Source organism: Maylandia zebra, linkage group LG13 (genome assembly GCF_041146795.1).
Source record: "Maylandia zebra isolate NMK-2024a linkage group LG13, Mzebra_GT3a, whole genome shotgun sequence".
Lineage (NCBI taxonomy): Eukaryota > Metazoa > Chordata > Actinopteri > Cichliformes > Cichlidae > Maylandia > Maylandia zebra.
Window position 1 is genome coordinate 22330147 of NC_135179.1, and position 25158 is coordinate 22355304.

General features: G+C 39.5%; 1 protein-coding gene across 1 annotated transcript; it reads left to right on the plus strand.

Annotated features, from left to right (window-relative positions):
* The first annotated feature begins 172 nt into the window (after positions 1-172).
* Positions 173-12276, plus strand: sft2d1 (SFT2 domain containing 1). Its single transcript, XM_014413599.4, has 8 exons — positions 173-452; positions 1031-1117; positions 2899-2981; positions 6657-6738; positions 7017-7052; positions 7141-7199; positions 9765-9794; positions 11764-12276. The coding sequence occupies exons 1-8, from the start codon at positions 387-389 to the stop codon at positions 11801-11803; spliced, it is 483 nt and encodes a 160-aa protein (XP_014269085.1). The 5' UTR covers positions 173-386; the 3' UTR covers positions 11804-12276.
* The last annotated feature ends 12882 nt before the right edge of the window (positions 12277-25158 follow it).

Here is a 25158-nt window from a genome sequence, read left to right on the forward strand (position 1 = left end):
CTGGATATATTTATGTGACTGTAAATCTGTGTTTCTCGTGTTGGTTTTAAAACAAAATAATTAAACAGGATCAGAAATGTCCTTGAGGTATTACTAACCAATCAGCTACGGAGAGGCAACAGTAGCAATACAAAGGAAGTGGCGTTAAGGAAGTCGCCTTTGAGCTGATCTGGGGTCAGTGATAGAAATGCCAGCCCCGGAAATGGTAGCAAATTGACTGCAATTAAACCGACCCCAAGTCAGTACGTACAAAGGGTAGTACACAGGAAGTCAAACTTACAACAGCTGCGATAACAGTTGTGGGTATAAACCACATAGGTTACAGTCTGAAAAAGAGAACAAGGGTCCACTTTTTTTCTGGCCAGTTCGCCAGCTAGCTCGTAGCGATGGACAAGCTTCGTCGTGTGCTAAGCGGTCGAGAAGACAACGAGGAACTGGGTCTCACTGCACAGGTAGGAACTGCTTGACAGGCTACGCTGCTAATGCTAACGGACTGTCAAGAGAACGGATAACATTCAAACGCCTAATAATAAAGCATCGCTTTCGCTGCCTGTTTAAAATTCTGAGCTAATGTTAAGATACCGTTGTCTGCATGCGATTTTATATTCACTGAGTTAGCGGCTTGTAGCAGTTAATAATGAAAAAATGCTATTTTGTGTTAGCTCCGGTTAACTAGCGTCCTCTGGCCGTTTAAAGCCAGCTGTCTTGACTTTCTGTTAGCACTTAACTTTACTGAGTCATGTGTATTTATTTGTACCTCTTTTTCACGCGTTCACGATAAGGAGGAAATAAGGTAAGGTAATGCTTTCGAAGTCAGTTTATTGGTGTTTTGTATTCTACACTTTTTTCCTGCTTTTGTTTTTTATTCTTTGCAGATTCTACTTCAGTTATGTTCTGTATTTCTTAACATATGCTAGCATAATCCCCGTTTGTGGTGTGGCCGCTGTATGATTGATTAGCAGGAAGCCCGTGGGCTTTTTCTGCAGGTCACTGGGTCTGTCTTGTGACATCCTCCCATTGTTCTCACCAGGTCCTTGATGCCAGCACTCTCAGCTACAGCACCAGGGTGAAATGGTTTGTCATCTGCTTTGCTGGAGGCATCCTGTGTTCAATACTTGTGAGTGTATTTGTCAGGCAAAATTGATGTTTTTGTGTCCTTTTTGCCTTCATACTGACCAAAGGAATGTGGAGAAGGCTTTTTTTTTTTTTCCTCCACTGCCGCCAAAGCGATTTCCTCTGTTACTCCAGCAGATCAGTACGATCAACTCCTACTGTCACTTATACTTAAGTAACCCACATCGGGTACATAAATCTTACTTATCAGTTTGTAGCCTTGCAGAAGAGAAGGCACTGTCAACTGTTGCTGTCAACAGTTTGAAGCCACTGCCATTTTTCGCACCCATTGTAAAATGCAGGTTTTGTTTATAGGTGGTAACATTCACAGTTACCACAATCGTTGTAGAAAATCTAGTGCCATGAAAACTCGTAATATTTAAGTCTTTAAATGCCCTTTTTTCAAAAAAAAAAATTTTTCTGGCTGCTCACACACTGCTAGCCATCACCGTGTTTGCAGCAATAACTAAAATACACATTTACAAACCTATTGCTGCTTGTCTGATTACATAAATATCACTAAATGCAGCAGTGTCTTTCCAGAATGAATATCTATCCAGATTTTTTTTTCTTTTTCCCAGAATCTTAGCTGCTTCATCTTATTAGAAGCTTCTTACAGCTGCTCCCTTATTCACATTTGATTACCTTCCTGACGCAGCCCCAAAAAGGGGATTTGTATCTCCTCCTGATCTTAAATGTGTTAGTCTTATGTGTGAACCACCACACTGTAGAGCCACCGACTATTTTATCTTATTAAAATTATTAATCATAACTTTAGATAAGGCTGAAACCCTCACAACTTATCAAAAGAAATATATTAGTGTTTTATAATCTCTTCCTATGGCTAAACATAAGCTCTGTTTACAATTGGACTGCAGCCAGGGGTGTTTCCAGGATGTTGTTGTTTTTTTTTTGTTTTGTTTTGTTTTTTTTTTAATTGGGCTTCACAGGGGAGACCGAGAATGCAGCGGTGGCAATAGGGGGGCACAGGAGATTAGAATGTTTAGTCGGAAATATTTAATGAGAATCGTGTATAGAAAAAGTATTTTAGACTGTTTGCTTAAGTAAAAGATTAAAGTAATGTAATAATTCATATGATGTTCAACCAAATATATTTAAAGTACTCGGGGGGGTGGGGGGGGAATGACACTTTTTAGAATTATTTACATGATATTATTCGATTTATGATTTATGTATTGAAGCGTATATCTTTCTAATGAATACACTTGTTGATTATTTTAATTATTTATTAGTTGGTAGACTGGTACTATATAATAGTGTAATTAATCTGCAAAATAATAAATAACTGAAGCTTTAAAATGGATAGTCTGGCATAAGAATAGTAATAATCACATTCAGAATTTAGTAGAGTAAAAGCAGAAAACGGCGTAGTACTAGTAAAAGTAATTAAGTAAATATTTCAGCAGCACTAGTGCCACCCATGGCCCCTTTTAGACACGCCCCTGACTGCAGCACTGGTCCAGTAGTACTAAAGTCTATTATAATCCAAACCAACCTTATGGGCTTCTAACAGTAGGGGGAGACAAACGTTTTTCAGTACAACCACAGGACAGCCACTTCTGCTCTTTTTCTTTTTTTTTTTTTCAGCAGGATTTTTAACCGGGTTATTAACAGTTAACCCTTTAACCTGGTTAAGTTCTAGGTCTCACTTAGTAGCTATTATATCTGTTTATTTTTGCCCCCTACCCCTTGCTGAAAAATGATGATATGAATTTGTGTAGCTGAATTATTTTTTTTCTTTTTCTTTTTTAATCTCTTTACCAGGGCACAGCACTGCTGTTCCTTCCAAGTGGCTTGAAGCTCTTTGCAGTCTTTTACACACTAGGGAATATTGCAGCTCTTGCCAGGTAAGTCCAGTTTAATTTTAAGTGTTACTGGTATTGTACTGTATTATCATCAGCATTTTGTCATCAGTATGACACACTGCAAGAAAGCAACAAAAAAAAAGTCATCTTAAAGGTTATATTGTCACTCATGGCTGGAGTATCTTGTCACAGTCATAATTCTTTAAGAGGTGTGTGTGTGTGTGTGTGTGTGTAAGTAACATTGTCCTTGTGTTCATTCATAACCTGCTGCTCTGTGTTTGCAACACTGTGCCTGAAGAACTATGAGATGTTTTCAGCTCATAATGAATGACATTGTTACATATTGTCAGTATGAGTTATACAGTTTGATGCAACAAAGCAAGTAATCTAATCTTGGTGAAAGCATTGTCATTTATTAAAGTTGTCACGCCTGTGCAGCTCTGATAGCCATTTTTAGGTTTTCAAAATCTGAACCCAAGGATGAACTGAATAAATCTTTTGTGCTGTTGAGTATGTAAGAACGCACTTTGTACAACTTTTAGTGTTTGAAACTCAAAGACCTCTAAAGTCTTTGAGTTTCACCATCATCAGTCATAAATACAGATTTGTAGACACATTTTATTACAGCAAACTTGCGCTGTGCTTTCAGACCTCTTATCAAATTTGTACCCATTTTATTTGAATTCTATTTCTTCAGTTAATATTTACTCTCAATCCTTGAAACACTACAGAGTTTGCTGCTGAGAGTATACAAACTAAAACTATTGGGAGCAGGTCATTGGTGTGGGGCTGCCTTGTTTTTACTGATTCTTTTACCAGCATCATATTTGAAGTATAATGTAGATTCTCTGCTGATATTGTAAACGTATAAGTAGACCAGTTTAAACTTTCAATGCTTTAGTTATCAGTTTAGGAGTGAAAACCAGTACAGAAAATGTACTCAGCCATAAAATAATTGACTGGAGTTAGAATGTTTATTTTACTGCTCTGTATGCTAAATCACCAGATTAATGATTTTCTACAGCATTCATCTTTCATATTTTACTGGTGTTTACATAGATGTTCTTTATAGATTGTTAATCACCTAAAGTCTCTAGAGTGGGTGGCATTTTCTCTCGCAGAAGATTCTTAAGATCTGTGAAACACCCCTTTTAGATTGGTCAGATCCTGCCAACATCACTCCTTTCATGTGAACATGCAGGGGAAACCCTGGGTTAATTTAGTGAGTTGGAGAACTAGCTTCTTTTGACCACTTATCCTGAACGCCAATGTTAGGGTAAATGAATCCAGATAACCTGGTTATGTTGCACTCACCCAGGAATCTGTGAGTCCTTACTGACACTGTTATAATTATTCCTTATTTTGAGGCCATGAATATTATTCTTCTAACTGTTAAATTAAAAAAAACTGCGGTGAAAAGCTGGAATGCATAGGAGCTGTCAGCGGAGGTCTGCAAAAGAGCTGCATCAAAGTGTTGTGCAGTTACGTAGGCAAGGTGTACATCAGGTTCTGACATAAGTTAATTCGTAGAGCTTCAGAGGGGTTTGCAGTTTACATCCTACCTACAGGATAGGATTCCCACAGAGACGAGCAGGGGCAGCATAGCTGTGTGTCTCCTCTAGAGTCTTTTTTAAATAGGAGGATGTGAGTAAATGAGCTCCTTCTTTGTATAGGAGCAAACAGCTGTTTTCTTTCCTGTCACAGGGAACCAAACTTGCAAAGTGTGGTTAAAACTTTAGTTTTACTTATTCGGTACCAGTTTATAAATGGATCATCTTGGGGACCTTCACATAGTTAAGTCAAGACTTTCCAGTAGAGAGAAATCTAAACTAACCCCCTTCTTAAAAATCACCAGCAATGTAGGCGAAAAAAACTCAATATAAAGTTCAAGATTAGAAATGTATCTTTATAGATGTCACCAGATCTACAACATTTAGATTTGTATTTGTAGGTGAACTAAGGTCTAAATCTTACAGTAATGTCTTTGACTTCTTTTGACAGACACTGAACGCTTGATTTGGTGATTGTTATCAGACTGTACAGTCTCTGTTTTCAGGTATTAAATATCCAGAAGGTTAGATGCATCAAGAAACTAGGTCACCTTCTTCATAGCTCAGGTTAACAGTCCAGTGCAAAAGAGTATCATATTATTTTACAGAGCTTAACCTACTTTATAAAAACGGTATGCTGCTGGTTTCTTCTTGACGGCCACAGGTATGAAAACAGGAGGCACTATGTGCTGTGTTTTAATGACAAAAGAACACAATTATGTAACACAACAAAAGCTCAATTTAGCTTAAACTCTGATTTCAAATGTCTATTCAGTGATCTGCCAAAATCTTAACACCTAATGTGTTAAAATTACGTGATCAGTTTTACAGTCAGCGACACACTCTTTTAGGTGCCAGATCTTTTTCCCAGCATGTGCGCCAATCATTAGTGTCTTTGACACTCTGAGGAGAGAAAAAAAAGCCTCCCTCTCAACAGACCAGCAGAGAGAGCCTGCGTCAGCCCACATTACTCTTGTGTCTCATCTAACAGATGTGACGCTCCACGGACTCCCTCTGCCCACTCAGCTCAGCTGAGCCCAAAGCTGCGTGCCTCGTCAGTGGGGAAAGCCTTTGTCTTGTTAAATTCACTGACGTAACACATGCATCATGTAGGAGGTCTTAAGTGTTGGGAATGAAACATTTAAACTGTAATTATTGCCACATGTAGTCCAAATTTGATTTTGTTGGTCACGTTTTTCAGATGTTACTCATACTGTGCTGTATGCGGTCAGTGTATTACTCATGTTGTGGGGAACCAGTTTGTTTACAAAAGGGATCTGTCCCATTCTTGTGAATTTAGTTTGGGACTTCCCTGAGATTGTGGGGGGGCGGGGGTTGTTTTGTTTTTTTAACCCTTCAGTATTTATACATTTGTTTGTTTTGTCAACTTTTTCTATCAACGTTTTAGGCTTGGACGGTTACATGTACTGCTTTTCCACTGCAGACACATCTCTGCCCATTTACTCTTTTCAGTGAGCAGCTGCCCATCAGTTAACAACTACAGTTGTTACTACCAAAGCCTCATAACCCCCAAAATGCAATTCAAGATGGCTGTGAAAGCAACTACATATTTATTGTATTCAGCCTCTGCTGCACTGCAGAAAATCACTGGGGAGGGGAAATGACTACTTAATGCTATGAAGGCAAATTATAATTATAATAATGATTCATAATTCGAGAGTATCTGTGGAGCATGGCCACCTGATGGGCAGTTATCTGGTTTACGTTTTGTAGTCCACTTGTTGGCAAAGTTCCATTGGCCAATTACTTATCAGCAAGCCTCAGTGAATGCAGGTATACAGTGCTTAAGGACCACACTTACATAATCAAAACAATCAGCTATCATGTGACATGAGCTATCAGTTTTTACTCATCTGTAGTTGTAATTGTTGACCAAACTGGAAGTCTTAAAGTAGAGTGGTTAAACTGGAAGTCCTGATAAACTGACGCTGCCTTTGGAGGCAAATGCAGATGAGCCAGTGTGACTGTTGCAGTGGAAGGCTTGAAACTGAGCTTTTTGTTTGTTTTCTTAGCTTAAACTTCTATATTGTTCAAAAGTGATGCGTTGAGGGTGTGAAGTTTTTCCTCTGCTTGTTTGACAACCACAGCTATAACAGACCTGTTTACTGAGCTTAATCCATCTACTTTTTTTATTGTTCTCCCAAAGCACCTGCTTCCTAATGGGACCACTAAAACAGTTGAAGCGCATGTTTGAACCAACACGACTGATAGCAACCATTGTTGTGCTGGTAAATACTGTGTTTTACTATTTTGACTTAGATTATGCAAGGCACTGCACTTCCACTTACAGTAGTTGGTGGTTTATGAGTAACGTAACTTAACAACACATTTCACCTTGACAGTGTGGATGTTTTCTTGAGTAACATTTAAATGTTTTGGGGGTTTTGTTTGTTTTTTTTACGTTGTTTTTCTGATAGGTTGAAAATAAATAGAGAGAAATTAAAACTGAACTTTGTACAAGCAAGCAAAAAGTTTATGCAAGCTGATCTCTCCTTTCTTCTTACAGCTCTGCCTGGTCTTAACGCTTTGTTCAGTGTTTTGGGTAAGTATGTTTCAATACAAACAAATCAGTTTGCAGTTATTAATTTAAAGTAGTGTTATTAAAATTGTTTTTTTTATTGACTTTACAGTGGGGTAAAAAGGGACTGGCCATAATCTTCTGTATTCTGCAGTTTCTGGCAATGACGTGGTAAGGATGACTTAGTAGTCTAAACCATTTCAGTACAGTTTGTTCATTATTCACACCTACAGTGATCAGCCTCAGACCACTGACACTTGCAATGAATAACTCATTAACATCCAACAGTTTGCTTAGAAACCCTAGCTCTTATTTTATGTTATACTTATGTTGAAATCGCAACATAAGTTTATTTTATAGTATTTGTAGATACATCTGTAAGTGAGCCACATATTTGGCTAAAAGTGTAAAGGCGAATACACTTAATTTTAGCCAAGCTATACTGGATTTTATTGTTCAGGGCAAAATGATAGCAAGCACAATCCAAGTATATTGATTAAATTGGTTTACCCTAGTTTGCCAGAGCAGACAGTGACATCTGTTTGAAATGCAGGTTACAATTAAAGGTGTTGTAATAAGACTGATGGGCAAGAGGCCATGCCTGATTGTAGGTCAGCGTATGTTTGCCCTGTAAAGAAGAAGGCAGGATCGTGTAGTGCTATTTAGCTGTGGGGTTTGGGCAGACAGGCATGGATTGTTTACACACAACACGAAGTGGCTGCCAGCTCTCTGTGGAGTCATTACTATAATGAAAACTACATGTGAACAGTCCAGGGAGAATACATGGCACCTATTAGTCCTTAATTAGTTATCTGTTCTTATGCTAAGTGTGTAACACAAAGAGCTAAACAACCCATCTTTCACTTATAAGTTATAGTGTTTTAAAAACTGTGACTTTATAATGTCTATTTACAATGTCCACAATTTCTTTTGTCATTTAACTGCATGTCCTTTACTCAAATGTTTTAAAGCAGTTTTTTTTTCTTCTTCTTTTTAGTTCCTTTTTACATTTAAAATCTTCATAAGTCATGAATCTTTTTCGTCTGAGGGTAATGTTATTTTTACTAGAGCATTTTATAATATTTGGCCTTTTTAGTTTGCAGAGCTTAAAAGAAGTTTTCAGTAATTTTGCAAACGGATGAATTGCTTAAGTTTTTTAGCCTGTTGTTAAATTGACTTAAATGTATATCAAGCTTACAAGCTATTTGAGCTTTTATTTGACATCCACACAGTCAGTGGAATTAAGCTTAACCTTAGTCGTGAATGAATGATATGGATTAGCCTGTCAGTAATTTGTACGTTCACTTATTTGAACATATTTGCACAGCAGTAACAAAAGACAGTGTGTGTGACTGCATGGAAAAACAAGCCAGTAGGAACTATGGAGGAAGGGAATAGCCTGTGTCAGCCTTACAATCACACTGCTTTTACACCTACATGTCGTACATTCATTTCCGCTCTGCCTGCGTTCTCAAAGGCATCACCATGGAAACCACAAGTCACACATCCAGAACTCCTTCTTAACAGACTGGGGCATAGTGCACTCCCACGCAGCCACTCAGACGTCTGTGCGAAGGTGGTTCCGTAATAAGACGTCGCCACTGACCCGCACAGATGGGGTCAAAGTCCAGTCCTTGGGCTGAATTCTGTGAAATGACCATATGATCCTCAACCACAACTGACTGTCACAAGCTCAGGATAGTTACAATGGTTTTGTTATTAAACATCCTTCTTTGCTCTAACTAAATTAAGATAGTCAGAAGATTCACGTGTAAAAGTGTGTTACACTGCTTGTTATATTTGTTACAGCTCTGCTTAAGACAGATGGGGATTCTTGTCGTTATGCTTGTCGGTATGCTCATGTTTGCGCTCTAGTTGATTATTTAACAGTGTCAGTGCATTCCTCACATATTTAAAATACATCACTGGTTTCATCAGGAATCTATTAAGCTGAACCTTAGCCGTGATCATTTCCTGGATAGGGTTCTGTGTTTGTTTCAGAAGTGTGCCTGCTACCTTTCTGTCCACAATTATTTGTACAAAGATTACAGTATGTCCAATTAATGTACAATTACATTTTGTTAATCACTGCTAAGTGATATTTTTTGTTTTGTTTTTTTTGTCTGTCCCATTTGGTTCTTTTGCAATCAGAATTGTTGTCTAAAGGCAAAGAAAGATGCCCAACGGATTTACTTTACCAAATGGACCATCCCAGCCTTGCCTTATTGGTCTATTTGATTCACCTTTGCTTTGATTGTTTATTTTATTTTCATTTGCTGAACACGGCACAGACTTGACTGGGGAAAAGAAAAGAGAGAAAGAAAGGGGGAAAGGAAAAGAGCGGGGAAGAGGGACTGTGATAAAACTGCTAAGTGATATAAAAGAACCTTTGTCATAAGCATTATCGTATCAGATTTCAGTTCCTGGAAAGATTTAAAAAGGAATTTACAGGACAACTAGTTCAACGTATTTTGTTGTAGTGGCCTTAAATAATAAAATAAATGTAAACATTGAATCAAATTTAAAATGAGTTAAGGGACACATTCATTCATTCTTCATCAGTAGGTGAATACTAATGCAAAGGACTTTAAATACAGGTAATCTGCTTAAACTGGTACATGACATGCACAGTTCATTCGTAATTAGTATCTTCTTCTACAATCAATATCTGTCCTAAAAATATCCCACCATCACCAGTATTTTCCCTCATCCTTTTGTGTGTTTCTTCTCTTTCAGGTATAGCATCTCTTATATTCCATTTGCCAGGTAAGATGACAGGATTATACTTTGCAAGCTTTGCCTTGATATATGGATATGTGCTCGTACTCTCTGGCGTGCATGACCCTTCAATGAAAACATGTTTTGTTTTTTTTGTTTTTTATTTACGTCTTTCTCTTGTTTGCGTCCACCATATGGCTCTAATCCCCCAGTACGATCAGTGTAGGCTCTTGGTGTCAAACAAATGGCAGCCTGTTGTTTTCACACCCTCCATGCTTTAGTGCTGTGACATCATTGCTAAATCCATAATATCAAAATTAAGTAGCTTTTTTTTTTTTTTTTTTTCTAAATGAAATAATGCTCTTTGAATCTGATTTGCCAAAAATATTTTCCTTAATGTAGCTTTTACGTTGCATATAATGAGCTTGTGTTAAGCTTTACAGGGTTAAGGCACAATGCAAATTTTTGATTAGATCTGGCTAAGCTGTGCTGCATCAAAGACAAAAAGCCTGCAGTGTCATAAGTCGTTGTCACAGGTGTCTTAATGTTTTGCAGCTTTTCTGTAAAAGCAAAAAAATTCTCCACTGTACCAAAAGTGTTCACTTTGGTGCCATATGCTGTACCACCTCAGTGCTTTACCTCCAGGCCAGGCATGAGGTGTGATGTTGTTTTGTCAGTTCAGATGTAAGTTGGGTTATAGCTCATTTGGTCCAGAGCCCCCATGCAGCCCCCACCCACTAAGTATCTTGTGTGTTTGGGCGACCCTATAATCCATCCTGACAGCTGAGGGACGTCCTTTTAACAACCTCAAGCTCCCCCTCCCCCAGCCCAAAAGCTAACAACAAAACGAGGCCTAGACAAAGACCTTTTCCCATGTCACTCCCCAAAAAACAAATTCCTGTAGAGGAATGCAAATTTTATGGCCGGGCTTTGTTTCTTTTTTGGTCTTGATACTAAAATGCTGCCAATCAGCTGCTTCTTTGTTACTGCTGCGTTTCTTATGTTATTTGTCAACACATTTGTGTTCTGTCTCCTTAAGCCTCTTACTTTGAATTAAATGAAAAATGGATTAGACTTGATTGCTTTGGCCTCTGTTGTTTTAAGTTGTTTCTGCATATTTTGATCTCACGATTTTATGGGGTGACACAATGCTATAGTACTTCCCATCCCTGTCTGTGTTCCAACAGTCTCCGATACCTGGCTGGCCACTGCCATAACACATGGCCAGTGGACTTGATCCTTTAATGTATTTTACCTTGTTTCCTATTTATATCCCCTCACACATGCAGAGAGAGATACTAAAACCTGCTGCCTGTGCACGTCCCACACCACTTTAAGGCTGCTTTTGGCTCAGACATCTAATCAGAAATTGGGGAAAGCCCTTGAGACTGATAATTTATTTATGCAGTGGAAATGACAATAAGCTTTAAGTGATATATTTTTAAAAACACAGAGGTTGGTTTGTTTGTTTTTTAGGGGGTTTTTTTTAGTTCTTTTTTTTTTTTTTTTTTTTTTTTTTTTGATAAAAACCAAAGCATTTAAGGAAGCAACCCTTCTCTCCAGCGGCCTCCCCTCCTCCCTGTCAGACTGCTCATGATCCCCCTTGTTCTTTTAACCTTGACTGGTTTCGCACCTCCTCCTTCCAATTTCGAACGTGTCTGCAGGCAAAGTCTGCATAGCAACCACTGATGGCAAGAACAAACTGTGTGAAGCGAAATAGAGTAGGCAACGATCTGTGGTCGCCATGGTGATGGATTGCATTGCATCATCCTTCAACTTGGTGTACCTGGGGAAAAAAAAGAAAAGGAAGACCCCCATCATTCTGAGCATGTGGTCCCTCCCCGCCAAAACACGCTCACTTATTCATGATGAGCCCCACCCAGATCATCGTAAAAATGGACTCATTGTTGCTTTTAATTTTGTACGCATGGCAGAATTTTGTCTTTGCTATATTTAGTTTTTCCTTTCATTTCTTAATTGCCTTTTTTCTGTTTCTCTCTTTTATTTGTTTTGACAGGGATGCTGTGATCAAGTGCTTCACGACCTGTCTGAGTTAGGACTCCAAAGTCTACAGTTTCCTATCAAGACTGGTCCTAATATGCAAACTGCGAACAAGAGGCTTTGAAAAATATACATGATTCTGTATATACATTATATTTCCAAATTTTTATTATGGCTTTCATACTGTGAAGTCTTGCTTTTTAAGTGTAGCTAAAGGTCTATAACTATCACCAGATAATAGGTATCAGTCTTTTGCTTTTGACATGAGTAATGGGTGCCTTTAATGGTTAATATATTTAAAAATATTTTCTGAGTGTATTTATGCCATTTAAGTGCAGAAACTGATGTTGAGTCTGGTATGTGGTCAAATACAACAAAAGTGCCTTCTGATTATATGCAGCAGGAAGAAACCAGTTCAAATTTAAGTCGGGTTCTATATTTGCATTTTGAGCAGTATACAAATTAATTGTCATCTGGCTTCCTACATGCAAACGTTGTCAGAGCATTATCTCTCTCTCTCTCTGTGTGTGCGCGCAAAGAGGCTCTGAGATGCTATTCCATGTTGCTGTTTTCCCCTTGGCAATTGTGTCACTGCTTCACTGATAATGCCTGAAATATGATTTTTTTTCTTTTTTTCTTTTTTCTTTTTTTTTTTTTTTCTACAGCTAAACAGAATTTAAAAAGCACTCAATCTTCAGTGCATCATGTGAAATCATGTTAAAAATGCTTCTCCTTTTTAGGTTGATTTCCTGCCAGATGTAGCAGTGACCCAGTTAATTACGCTTTTCTGAGCATTGTGATTTTTACGTGACCTAATAACCCAATATAGCTGGCATCATGTTCCCCTATACCGCTTCAGCGTGATGGTGTAGCCTTTGAGGATGTGGTTGTCATGACAACCTCCTCCAGAACACTCATAACCTTTTCCTACCCCCATTTGTGGTGCAGATGTTCACATCCTACTAACAAAGGTCTTTCTGCTTTTTAGAGCTCCTTGGGCCAGCAGTCTTGATCCCTTTGCATTTTTTTGCATTTAAACTAAAATGTGTTTTTCTACGTAATAAGAGCACAGCTCAAGTTGTTTAGTTTTTTTTTTTTTTTTTTTTTTTTTTTCTTAATTGCTTTATCAGATTAAATAATTCCTTTTCTTTTCTTGCTACGCTTATGGGTTTTTTGTTTTGTTTTTTTTGGGGGGGGGGGGGGTGTAGACACTTGTATTTTTGTTGGATTACCATGGGCGAAATCTCCCCTCAGTACTTATTGTTATCGGACTTGGCAGAGACGCAGCAAATCCCTCTCGAAGTAATCTTGGGGGGGATAAAATAATTCTTTGAAATGAGTTTGTCGTCTTTGTTTTTTCTGATTGGTTTTCCATAGCAGCCATTTTTGGATTACACCAAAGTTTGAAGATGAATGGGAAGAACCCTGACCCCAGCAATCTGTTAGCGTCCCAACTGTTTCCCCTTCAGTACATTTAATCTGTTGTTATGTCAGAGAGAACGGCGATCATGCCTCGGCGAGCACTGAAATTAAACAAGTCTGTGTGTCTTCTTTAGCTTAATGATCTAAGTCTTCTTGCAGAGATGAATAAATAACTTGGCCTGTGTTGTGGTGGGAGTTGCTGTCCCAGTTATTGATTCTAAGTGTCTGAAGACTGTTAATTTTCAAAAAGCATTAAACACACATGCATTTTAGATGTAGTTTTATTTCCCCATCCCCAGAGCAACTGCATCTGATGCATGACTTAAAGCCAAGATGTTTCACGAACCATAAAATATGCAGGCAATATAAAATCGTTTAATAACTACAGATTAGCAAAAGGGCTCATTGATTTCTGCCTGGCAGAAAGTGCAGATAGAAGCAAAGAAGGACAAAGAAAAATCCATATTGCAGATTATTTGTGTATCCTATGAGATGCTATTTCATAGTCTACATGGCTAGAGTAACAAAAGTGACTGTCAATACACATCAGATAATTGACATTTGAGATCATATTTACTGAAAGGATACAAGGAAACTGCATGCCATTGTTCCTGTGACATGTTCAAGGACACACTGATCTGAGCACCAAGGACTAAACTCATGATTATGACCATAAGTTCTCTTTCTTTTCATCCAAGTATGTTTTGGCAGTGCAAATAAATTACAGAGTATTGATACTTTTGAAGTTGTTGAACTTTTTGAGTTTTGTATTTCAAATAAAGATGTTATGGGCTAAAAATGTTATAAGAAGTTTTTTTTCGGCTTTATAATTCTTTTTTTACTGGGTTGAAATTTAGTTCTTTAACGGCATCACTTTTGTGAAAAACATTCAATGATGACTCATAGTTTTCAGGCTCATTATGTCCTGAAAAGCTTATGATGGGTACGATAATGCACGAGAAATGGATCCAGTAACTGGAAAGCAGCAGAGAGGCGCTGTGACAGGAGATGAGGGGAACTCTGGGTGGATGTGGCTCATCGTTTGAGGAAGTTGTTGAAAATTATGAAATGACATCATCAGTTTTTTCACGGCTTTGTTTGGCGCTTCTTGCCACGCCTTCCTGCCGGCTCCTGCATAAAGCGGCCGGGCTGCCTTGTGTGAACCAGTTGAACTCCAGTCAGCGCGGACAACAGGTGCAACGCAACCCCCTCCACCTTGTCTGTTGGATTATGCCCGCAGAGCGCCGGTCGTCGCTTTACGCAGGGCTTCCTCTTCTGCACTCAGAATAATTTGCACGCTTTTATATCCTGACCACTTCCAGACACAACGATGCCTTTTCCACCCATCAGCCTCCACCAGCGGATCTCATCGCCTGGCAGGGAACTATTCGGGAAAAAGAAAGCCAACGGAGTGCCTCCTGAGCAAACCAGCAAATCCTGCGGAGAGAGAGGGGGGTCGGATAAGGAGAAACAACCCACATCTTGGGCATCGGCGAATTTAAGGAACTTGGGGCGAAAACCCCAGCAGGACAAAAATAAAAGCCCCACTCAGAAGCCCGGTGCCGGGCAAGAGACCCAGGGAAAGTCTTCGTGGTTGATGGTGCCGAAACCTCAGGATTCATCTGAAGGAGTCAGGCGCTCCAGCTCCATGGACTCCACGAGACAACTCAGTGGAAAAGAGGAAGGGAAGAAGGAAATTCAATTTACACTCAGTCTCACCCCCGAAGCCATTCTTGTCATCCAAAAACGGAATCTAGAAAAACAAATGATGGCAAAGCAACAAAAGTGTTGCGCCGGCACCGATTTTCGGCACCGGCGAGTTTTTCCATCCAAAAAGACGCACGGGGGGTCCAAGGGCTGCGCGCCGGCCGCCAAAGCAGAGAGCGCGGAGCAGGACATCACCGCCATCGTTAAAATATCTCTGCTGAATGACCAATACAAGTACGATGATGTGGAGTATGAAGACGAGGACGGGGATGTGGATGAGACTGTTGTAAGGAAATGCAAAGAGTGGCTAAAAGGGGTCGAAAATGCCGCTGCTTTGGGAAAAGTCGACAAACTTTCCGCACTTCCGCACCTCAAAGGCTGCTGACACCTGGCTTTGATGTCTTGTTGTTAAGCCGGGACTCTCAGTGTGATGGACTCGTGAACAATGTGCAATTGGTGTAGATCTGTTGCAAAGGCATCCTGAATTTTAATGTTCTCAAGTAAACGTTAAAGGGAGGAAATCCACGTGTCTTCAGATGAATGTCAGTTTGTTAAAGAAATATATATTAAAAAAAATAGATGTCAATACCTTTAAAAAAAAAAAAAGTCAATTAATTAAGAAAACGAATGAAATGAGGAAATTCCATTGAAATCATAAAAAGTCAAGAGGGAATCATTTACATTCCCCATCAAAAACAGGATTTTAAAAGTATCCAGCAGTGCTTAGGGCTCGCAGGGATATTTGCTTTGGGAGTTTGATGCCTGTTCATTATTTTATTTCTTTCAGTTTTAGTTAAATACCTTTAAATTCTCGTCCTTTGCACGTGGTTTCTATTTTTCAGTGAGGCGCCTGTGGATTGGCAGAGGGGTCTGCTCCTTTGTGTGGGAGAACAATAAACTGTCAACAACAGAGCTCTTTGCCTCTGCTCCTAAAAACCAAATTGAATTGTTTATTTTTTCCTCTCATAAGAGGGTTATATCCTTTGCAGGGATTTACTAGTGGTGTACAGTATGTAATGTTTACTAAATATTTGTACTGTCACATATCTTTTCAGCTCATTAATTTAAGCAAATTCTAAGTAAAAATATTTTATTTTTTTAATTATGCAACTGTCTCGATCCTTTTAAATCTTAAAAAAGCCGTATTGTGCTGTGCCTCTTAATTGAAAAAAAAACAACAACTAATTTGCAGTCATTTAGATTTCTTTTACACTTCTGGCCAGTTTTCAGACAAGCGTTTTAAAGGCTCTTTGTTGCCACTGTAGCTACCTGAGGCCATTTGGGCATTAGTGTTCTAAGCGTCTTAGATTTCCTGTTAAGCAGGGTTCACAAGTGTACTGTAGGGCCCAGGTGCATGACCCCTTTAGGAAATTACCTCCAGACTACCTTACGTATCATACTGGTATTAAAATCTGGTGAAAAGCCACATCTACAGGACTTGCTGCAAAGTAGCTCTAGTTTGAAGTGAACTATCCTGAAAGTATGCTGCTCGGGTAGTCGTCCAGGTCAGGGGGACAGAATATGGCTGTTTTAAGAAGGAAAAAATAAAAATAAATAAACCACACATTGGAGTCGCAGATCATTTAAGCCATAAAAAATGGCTTATGCTTTTGTTTTTTTTAGAGTCACACCTGCCCACAGTGCATTGTATTGATCATTAAACTAACATTCAAATGCAAACCTCAGAACACAAATTCAGTTTCTATGCACGGCCAAATACATATTTGAAATTCCTCTGTATGGAGATTCTCATTTGCAGCATTGTGTTCTGTAACTTGGTAACCAGACTTTTACTCTGTGTGCGGTACATTTTGAACTCTATTACATTTCAGACAGAGGAGTGTTGTAAGTTTAAGACACGACAGCTTGTTTGGAGGGCTCACACACCAACAACTGGTAAGGCATTTTAAAACATATACCTCCGCTCGTAACCTCAGGTAATGCTGTTGTTTGGCAGACGTTTTATTAATGGGAAAACTCAGATTTTTTTAGTGTATTGCCTCTTCTCAGTAAACACTATCTTGGCAATAGAGTTGCCATAAAACTGGAGTGCAAAGACCTGATTCAATCAAGCGCTCTTTCCTCTATTGCAGATGTATTACCAGTTGGGGACAGGTGTTTCATATGACACACTCATCAGTTGTTTTCTTCTTAAAGGTGTTTCATTCAGGAATGGATTCAAGCCTGCAGCAAATAATCAAGTGTCAAATACATGTCTGGCCATAACTCTGTAAATGTCATTGTACAGTGTGTAACACCACAGACTTTCTCCACTGTGTCATCTGGATAAACAAGCAAAGCTTCTACAATAAAGCGTTTTCTCCTGAATAGATTTTCTCGTTCAGTCTCACAAGTGATTTGGTTGTTGAGTGCTGAGATCATGGGTGAGCCATTACAGCGTGTACCAAGACTCGTTTGGTTCTCCATGGTTCCTGTAGTGATATTATCAACTGGCTTAGTGACCAAAAGTTGTGTAATCCTCTTCTATTGTCTAATTTCTATTGCGGTCTTGTTTGTGTGTCTCTCTCTGGTATTCATTACTGGCTCATATGGGCCTGAAAGCCAAGCTATTCATGAGTGAGTCTGTCCTGGGGGTAAGAACTGCATCATTATGTGTGAAGTAGCTAAAATGCTTGTTGTCAATAGGAAAAGTGCAATTTGAAGGATTGGGGCAGTTGCAATGGGCGGCTTGGATAAAAGTGGAAACTTTATCTTTAAACCGCCCTTCAAGCCCTTTTGTTTTCATCTGGGTTGTGAAATCCAGACCAAGCTGGACTTTTTTTCCACCTTTTGCCGCAAACTATTTGTTTACACAAGAATCTATCCAATCCAAGTGACACTTCTGTTTCTAGATTAGGAGGGGGGGGGAAAAGGGGAAAAAAAGAAAGGCTGCGGGCTTTCTGTTCACCACACTGTACTGTGATCACTGTGTGGGAGAGTGGCGCGGGACAGCAGGGCAGCTTCATTATCCTCCCCTGATTTATAGTGGCAGGGAGCACAGATGGATGCAGCCTTCACTCTGTCACTGACACTTTGCACACAGCAAAGAGAGCAGAGAACTGCAGGTCCCTTAGCTGTGCCGCGATAGCATCACTGTGGCAACGGAACTGATAAATCCCGTGTTTCCAGCAGCTTTTGTGAGGAAGGACAAACCAGACATTTCCTGAACTGAGTCGACCAATAAACTTTAGTGTTGTGGTCATCCAGGGTGAACCCCTCAAGACTGAGGCCTCAGGCTGCCAGAAACAAGGCAGCCTGAAAAAGAAGGCTTTGATCTGAGAGTGCTGTCCTCCCACAAAAGCTAAAAGATGTTTTTTTCTTCGTTTAGGGATTATATGAGTGAGAGTAATCTCCTTTGGCATGTGTTGTATAACTAATAATGAGGACACCAGGGGAATGAAGAATATATGTGGGCATGTTTTCATGGTTTTTCCCACCTCAGGACAGAGTTACAATGACAAATACATGCAACACAAAGGGGGAACATAAACGTTGTATAAAAAGGCACAAACCTAAGCTGTCAATACAGAGCAGCATGCATGCTATCACTCCCATAAGGTTTGCATTCCTTTTTTGCTTTTTATAACACCTACCACATCCTGCGCTCCTTTTTTGGTTTCACATTTTCTTTTTGCACTTTTACCAGATTTAGTGCATTTGAATTAAGGTGTATTATTAGAAATCTGTCCACAAACCTTCCCTGTGCAGCATCTACTAGGAACCATTCATTATCTGGATTAAGGAAAGGACACTGCTGCCTGATGATATGCTCAGAGTTATCTAGAGCCACACTGAAGATCAGGGAATAGGATGAAGGCTTAGTGGGAGTGAAGGTGGGCATATTCCTGCAGCATATGGTCTTGTTTCTTTTTATTTACTTATTGGCTGCGCATTGCAAGAACACAATGTCAGGATGTTGTGTGGGAAGATGCTCTTGGCAAACGATGGGATTACAAAAAACAAAAAAACATTCTTTTTTAATCCTCAGGCTCCCACAGCATCTAAAGTAGGTCTTTACTGTTGATAGGCAGGGAATAAAGTCAACGCTCCGGAGGAGGAAGGCAGTTCGTGGCAGCAGCCAATTCCCAGAGAAAAAGGCCAGGACCTCCACATCAAGCACAGCTGGAACAAGTTATAAAATGATGTAATTACGCTATAATGTTTAAGACAGTTTGTAATCATTTAGTTACTCATTCTGCATCTGCAGAAAAAACAAAACAGTGAAAGTTCTTTGATCACGATAATCACAGCAGTCACTTTAGCATGTCCACATCTTTGGTCGGTACTAAAACACTTGTCTCCGTTTTATGTTTTTTAAACGGTTTCCATCCGCTTGGTGTCTTTTTATTTGTTTATCCTACAGCGCCATCTAGAGGCCTACATGAGCGCCTCTGCGATGCTCTGCATTGCCGCTGTGCTAAGCTACTGGAAGGTCCACTCACAGAGGTCATAGCTTCAGCAGAGAAATGAGACACCCGGAGCAAAGTCAGAGAATAAAATATATAAAAATATATATATAAATAATGTGACCGTGTGAAAAATTTCTGAGTTTCTCCACGACTGTGAATCTGGCAGTAATTCAGGAAAATCCTCAGCTGAACTTTGCAGTTTAAAAAGAATAAGAATCAGGTCTGAGCTCAGCAGCACCGGCTTCCGTACTTGAAATGATTTGTTTTTTTGGTCCATAAGTGACCACCAGTCCTACAGAAGCTTGATGCACCGAGGAAAATGAAAAAACAATTAATTAAATAAATTGTATGAAACTGGATATATTACAGTGCACTTTGTGACAGTCAAGGTGTAAATTTTAGAATTGGCTGCACTCAGTAAACAGTGGCTGTGTTCATTTATGGCTGAATTCAATGGGGTATTATTGATTCCTCTTATTTGTCTAGTGAATTGGACTTTGTTTTAGCACGTTGCTCTTTTAAGAGAGCCTGTGCTGTTCTGGTTTGTGGGCCTCTTTTAATAGAATAGAATAGAATAGAATAGAATAGAATTCAACTTTATTGTCATTGCACATGCACAGGTACAGGGCAACGAAATGCAGTTTGCATCCATCCAGAAGTGCTTTAGTGATATAGATATATTATAATATATATTAGCAATAGTATAGATATGTGAGTATATTACAGAAATGGGTCTATTATGGTATGTTATAATGTACACGGTATGAAGTATGTTGTGAATATTCTATAACTATAAGTATGTACAGGCTGTAGTGAGTACAAGCTATGTACAGGCTATGAACAGGATATAAATATGAAAAACTATACAGAATATGAAATAAATAACTTTACAGAATCTGGGATATACAGCTATACAGAAATGGGAACTATGCAAGTTGTAAACAGTTGTAGGATTAAAGATTATCGAATGTACAGAATGATTATTTACACAGAGCTATACAGTAGTGCAGTTAAGATAAGTGAGATATAATTCCTAGGCTATATAAAGTGCTGGTGGTTGTGAGTGGTGGTTCAGTCCATGTTATTATTGTGTGTTTGAGGGTACGGTTGTCCATTGTAGGTGTGTGTATGTTCAGTCCATGTGTTAACGTGGGTCAGATGTCAGGAGGCAGAGTTCAGGAGTCTGACAGCTGTGGGGAAGAAGCTGTTCCGGTACCTGGTGGTCTTAGTCCGGAGGCTCCTGTAGCGCCTCCCAGAGGGCAGGAGGGTGAAGAGTCCATGTGATGGGTGACTGGGGTCTTTGATGATTTTCCCAGCCCTTTTCAGACACCGCTTCCTGTAATGTGGCGACGACATTAAATGTGACAAAGTTCTGCTTACTGAGATTCACACGAGCCTTGTATTTTACCATTTGTAGACTAGAAAAGTTGCAGATGTAAAGCAAAAACTCAAGGTTTCACTTTCAGCTTGTTTTAACAACATCAACTTCACATTCTCTCTTTTTTCCCCTAAATTTGCACTCACATAGTTAATATACTCACAGCAGCAGTGAATAAATGGATCCTATAAATGTAGTGCACAGTATGGGTGGTTCGCTAGACTAAAACTAATCCGTAGCTACTGTAGCGTGAGCACGGTTTAGTCAAAGTGCAGATGATGATCAGATCTTTTAAAGTTGATTCAATGGAAAATTAAAAAGTTTGGAAAATAAATTTTTTTTAGCATTTCATAATTAGGTATATGTGTTTCTTGGTTTATAATATTGATGTGAATATTCATTATTGTTTTCCTTTATTTATATTGCAGCTTATGTAGTCTTGAAAATGTCTGTCTGCAGTTGTACTGTGAGTGACTTTGATTTTGACTTCCACATGTGTCTTCTGACTGGGTGTAAAGAGAGCTATACTCTTCACAGGGTGCCTGGATAGAGGGGGTCTAATGGTAGAGAGATCCTGTCTTATCTTCCTATCCTGTAAAAGTCAGGCTTCTTGAAGGGGATCTAAGTGTCCTCTGTAATGACTTCCGCTTAAGTAGCAGGAGGAGACAAAAGAGAATGCAATAAATTACTTCAGAGGCCCTTTGGAGGAATCTTTTGCTTCAAATTGCTGAGCAAATAAAACTACCCTTTGTTTCCTCAGAATATCGGGGCTCTGTAAGACATGGAGGTGAGGCAGCAAAGGCCAGAACACCTGCTGGGGCCTAATTGGTCCCGGCTACTGTTAATGGCTTCCTGTGGCTGCTTGTTTACTTCTCATTTGTTTTCTGCGCTCTGTTTCCCGGCCGCTAAAACAAGGGACACTCACTCACTTCTTTTCACTGACAGAAAAGGGTGTTTCACTGATGTGGCGCACGTAAGACCAAAGTGGGCTTTATGCTTTTGAATCCTTGAATCAAGTCAGTTTCACTTAATCAAATTCCATTAAATGTAATTTTTTGACATTGTGCTTATGTAACAAAATTACATGGAATATGTATATGCAAACAAATTATTTAAAGTTAGCATTTTGAGCATAAATATTTTTTGAATGTAGCATCAAATGTTTGTCTATTATTCCTATAGGCTTACAGTAGATTCCCAAAATCTCAGGACCGGCAGTATGACTGGAGTTTTAACTTTCCGACATCTACTCGCTGCTGTGGTGGAGGGAGATGCTACTCAGCTGCAGAGAGCCCCCTGGGCCTTTGTTTGCACTGCAATCAAGAACAAATAGTCAGTGTCTTGTTTAGCATGGACCCGCCTGTAGGAGAGAGCTGATTACTCACACAGAAGTGAGATGACCAAACACAATCTGAACCCTCTGCTGTGGAAACTCAACTGCCCTGGCAGCGCCTCGGACTCTTGCAAACATCATCCAAGAGGGAAATGTTGTAATTATGTCCACTGCAAAAAAGACGCAGCAATTGGGCCAGCGGTGTCGCTTCATGCCAGCACTGCGAGCAGATGTCGGAGTGTTTGGAGAGTTTCTTTTGCTTTAAAGCTTTATGGGTCTTCAGGCAAATAAAACTCCGTTTAACAGAAATGGCAGGGGTAATGCAAGAGGCAGCGAGACTGTGAGTTGCACGAGTTGTGGTTCCACTCATTATTAGTTATGCAAGCACACTCACTCATATGATGTAACAACATGTGCTGTAGTTTTAAGAAACTTTACCAGAGATTTTATGTTACACTTCAGGGAATACCCATTAAGTGTATACTGTTGGATTCACAGCTTGTCAGGCAAAAACACAATTTTTGTAGTTTTTCCTCTGTACACAACGACAGTGGATTTTAAATCAAACAATCAAGGTGTGACTGAAGTGTGGATTTTAGCTTGCATGATGTGCATGTGCCTTTTAGGAATCACAGTTTGTATACACAGCCTCCCCTTTTTTTCAGATGCTCAACATTAATAGGATAGACTAAGAAACATTTAGGAGGGAATGTTTTTACACCTTGTTGTAGACGCTCAGCATTTCCACTGGTTAGATGGTTTTCACTTGGTTAGATATTGTGAAGTTGTTTTTCTTAATCATGGAATAATTCTGTCATCGTTGCACTTTAGCTGTGGTGTTTGGTCTTTCAGACTTTTGGTGTTGCTGAGCTGGCCAGTGCATTTCATTTTTTTTAACAATGAACCATATCATTGATTTTCGTCCGTCCTAAAGTTTTTACTGTGTCTTTGATAGGTTTATTTTGGTGTTTCAGCATACTAACGGCGTCCTTCATCTACACCGACATATTCTTGGGCCTCATTACATTGAAAAACATTCATGTTTTACATAAGAAAACTCTTATGGATTCGGACTTTTCTGCCATTCTCTCTCTAACTCACAATACCTGGAAATAAAAACTACGATTTAAAGAGCCATTTATTGATTTTATTTTTAATCTTAAGCCAGATTTCAGTTCTTTTACCCACTTTTCTCACCTTTGGTGCACTTGCTGTTTGCACGTTGTGAATATCTGACAGAACGGTGTCAGCTGGTTTCACTCTTGTTGTTAATTATCTATGAACTGTGTTTAGTTGGAGCATGTACGATGTTAGTACGAGGCTGTCACCCTCAAGCAGCACACTGGCTTTGAGGACATTAGGAGCTTGGTAAGAAAGCAAATGAAGGGCCGAACTGGCAAGTTCTCCATCAGTGTGAAATCTCATCGCACAACACACAAACACAATGAGACAGCAGCTCCTCCTGCCCCTGCTGCACAGCTCTGCCATATGCACATTCCCCACATCCACGAGAAAACTCCAAATTAAAAGCAATTAGAGCTGAAGCCAATCCTTGGTTATGTTTTTACGTAATGAGCCACTTCGTCCAATCTGTCGTACTTTGTGGCTATTTATGTGTTTATTATTAGCTGCTATGATTTATTGGACAGTTCATGCAGTAATTTTCTATCTTTGTGGCCATCTGGTCATAGTCACTTCAACATGTTGAATTTCACAAGTGTGCATTACAGGTCTACAAAATTAGTTTGACCAAAAAATGCCATGTCTGTTACTACAAACTCACCTCAGTGAGTGGAAAATACACATAGGATGGAAGTGGAAAAGTTAGCTCTTAACTTGCAGCATCCTGCTGCAACACATGTGTAATTTTTCAGAGTTTTTTATATTCATGCTTACAGTGTCATTGAGTAATACTATTTTTTTAATACATGTAAGTCCACAAGTCCACACTGTCCTTCTCCAGTCTTCATCCTCTAAAGCTCATAGGGTTTGTGTAGATCTGTTACCTGCTGCACTGTTCTGTGAGTAAACGCTGCCTTGCTCAGGAGTCCTCCCCGCACACAGTTTGCACCCAGCTTCCAAAGTGTGTTGTCACCCGAGTGTGCAGTGTTATCGGGTGTGAGCGGCACCACATTATGGCTATGCTTGAGAAGTAGCACTCCATTAGGAATATATTACACAACAAGGGGCTCCACCAAGGGGGAGGGCACTGGCCATCCCAGTGCCCCCCAGCAAGACTGTTCTATGTTGGCGTGTTCCACGCCGATATTTTTAGTGGCCCCCGTATGGCCAACCCAATGGGAAAATTGTGGAGGCGGCCCTGTACACAACACTTTGTGTGCAGGTCACAAGAAATCGTAGTTTTTCTTTTTTGATTAAAGTTCAACCCTGATTTTTTAATGCAAATAAGAATATCAATAATATTCCTATTCTAAACATTTGTTGTCTTTCTAATGATTTCTATTACATTTGGGGTTTGAATGGTTTACAAATCACTGTGTTCTTTTTTTATTTGCATTCAGCAGTTTCCCAACTTGTTTGGAAATTGTGTGATTTCCTTTCGCTGGCTTATTGGCTCTCCAGCTCAAATGTAAAACTGACTCTCTTTCGATGTCTGTGTGTGCCGGTTAATAAGTCCAGATCAAAGAAGAGTTCAGAGAAGCTGATCTTCGACAGCAGCCGGGGGAAGGACAAAACGAAGTAAATGTTTCTCAAGGTTAGTGTGAAAACCACAGGGGCAGTAATTCCACTTAAAAAGGACAATGAGAGGTAAACACACCTGTGGCAATGATCCCTGACTGCATCGTCAGGCACACATGCATAGGCCCACACTGACAACATACACCCAGTATAACATGCTACATGCATTTGTCTTTCCTCCAATAATTATAAATAACATCACAGGTTTATCAAGTAAGATAGTTTACAGTGCATTTTGAAAAATGTTTGCAAAAACTTCAGTAAGAAGACTTTTAGCACTTTAGCACTCAACAACAAATATAACTCTACTGAGAGCAATCAGCTGATTAGCATATGTGCTATACATCAGCCTGTCCCAAACTATAGCGTAAACGCTGTTTCTATACCAGAAAAGGTCTAAATGTGCATTTTTAGTCTTATTTGGGGCTGTCTGGCAAACTGAGCATGATGGAAAAACTACAA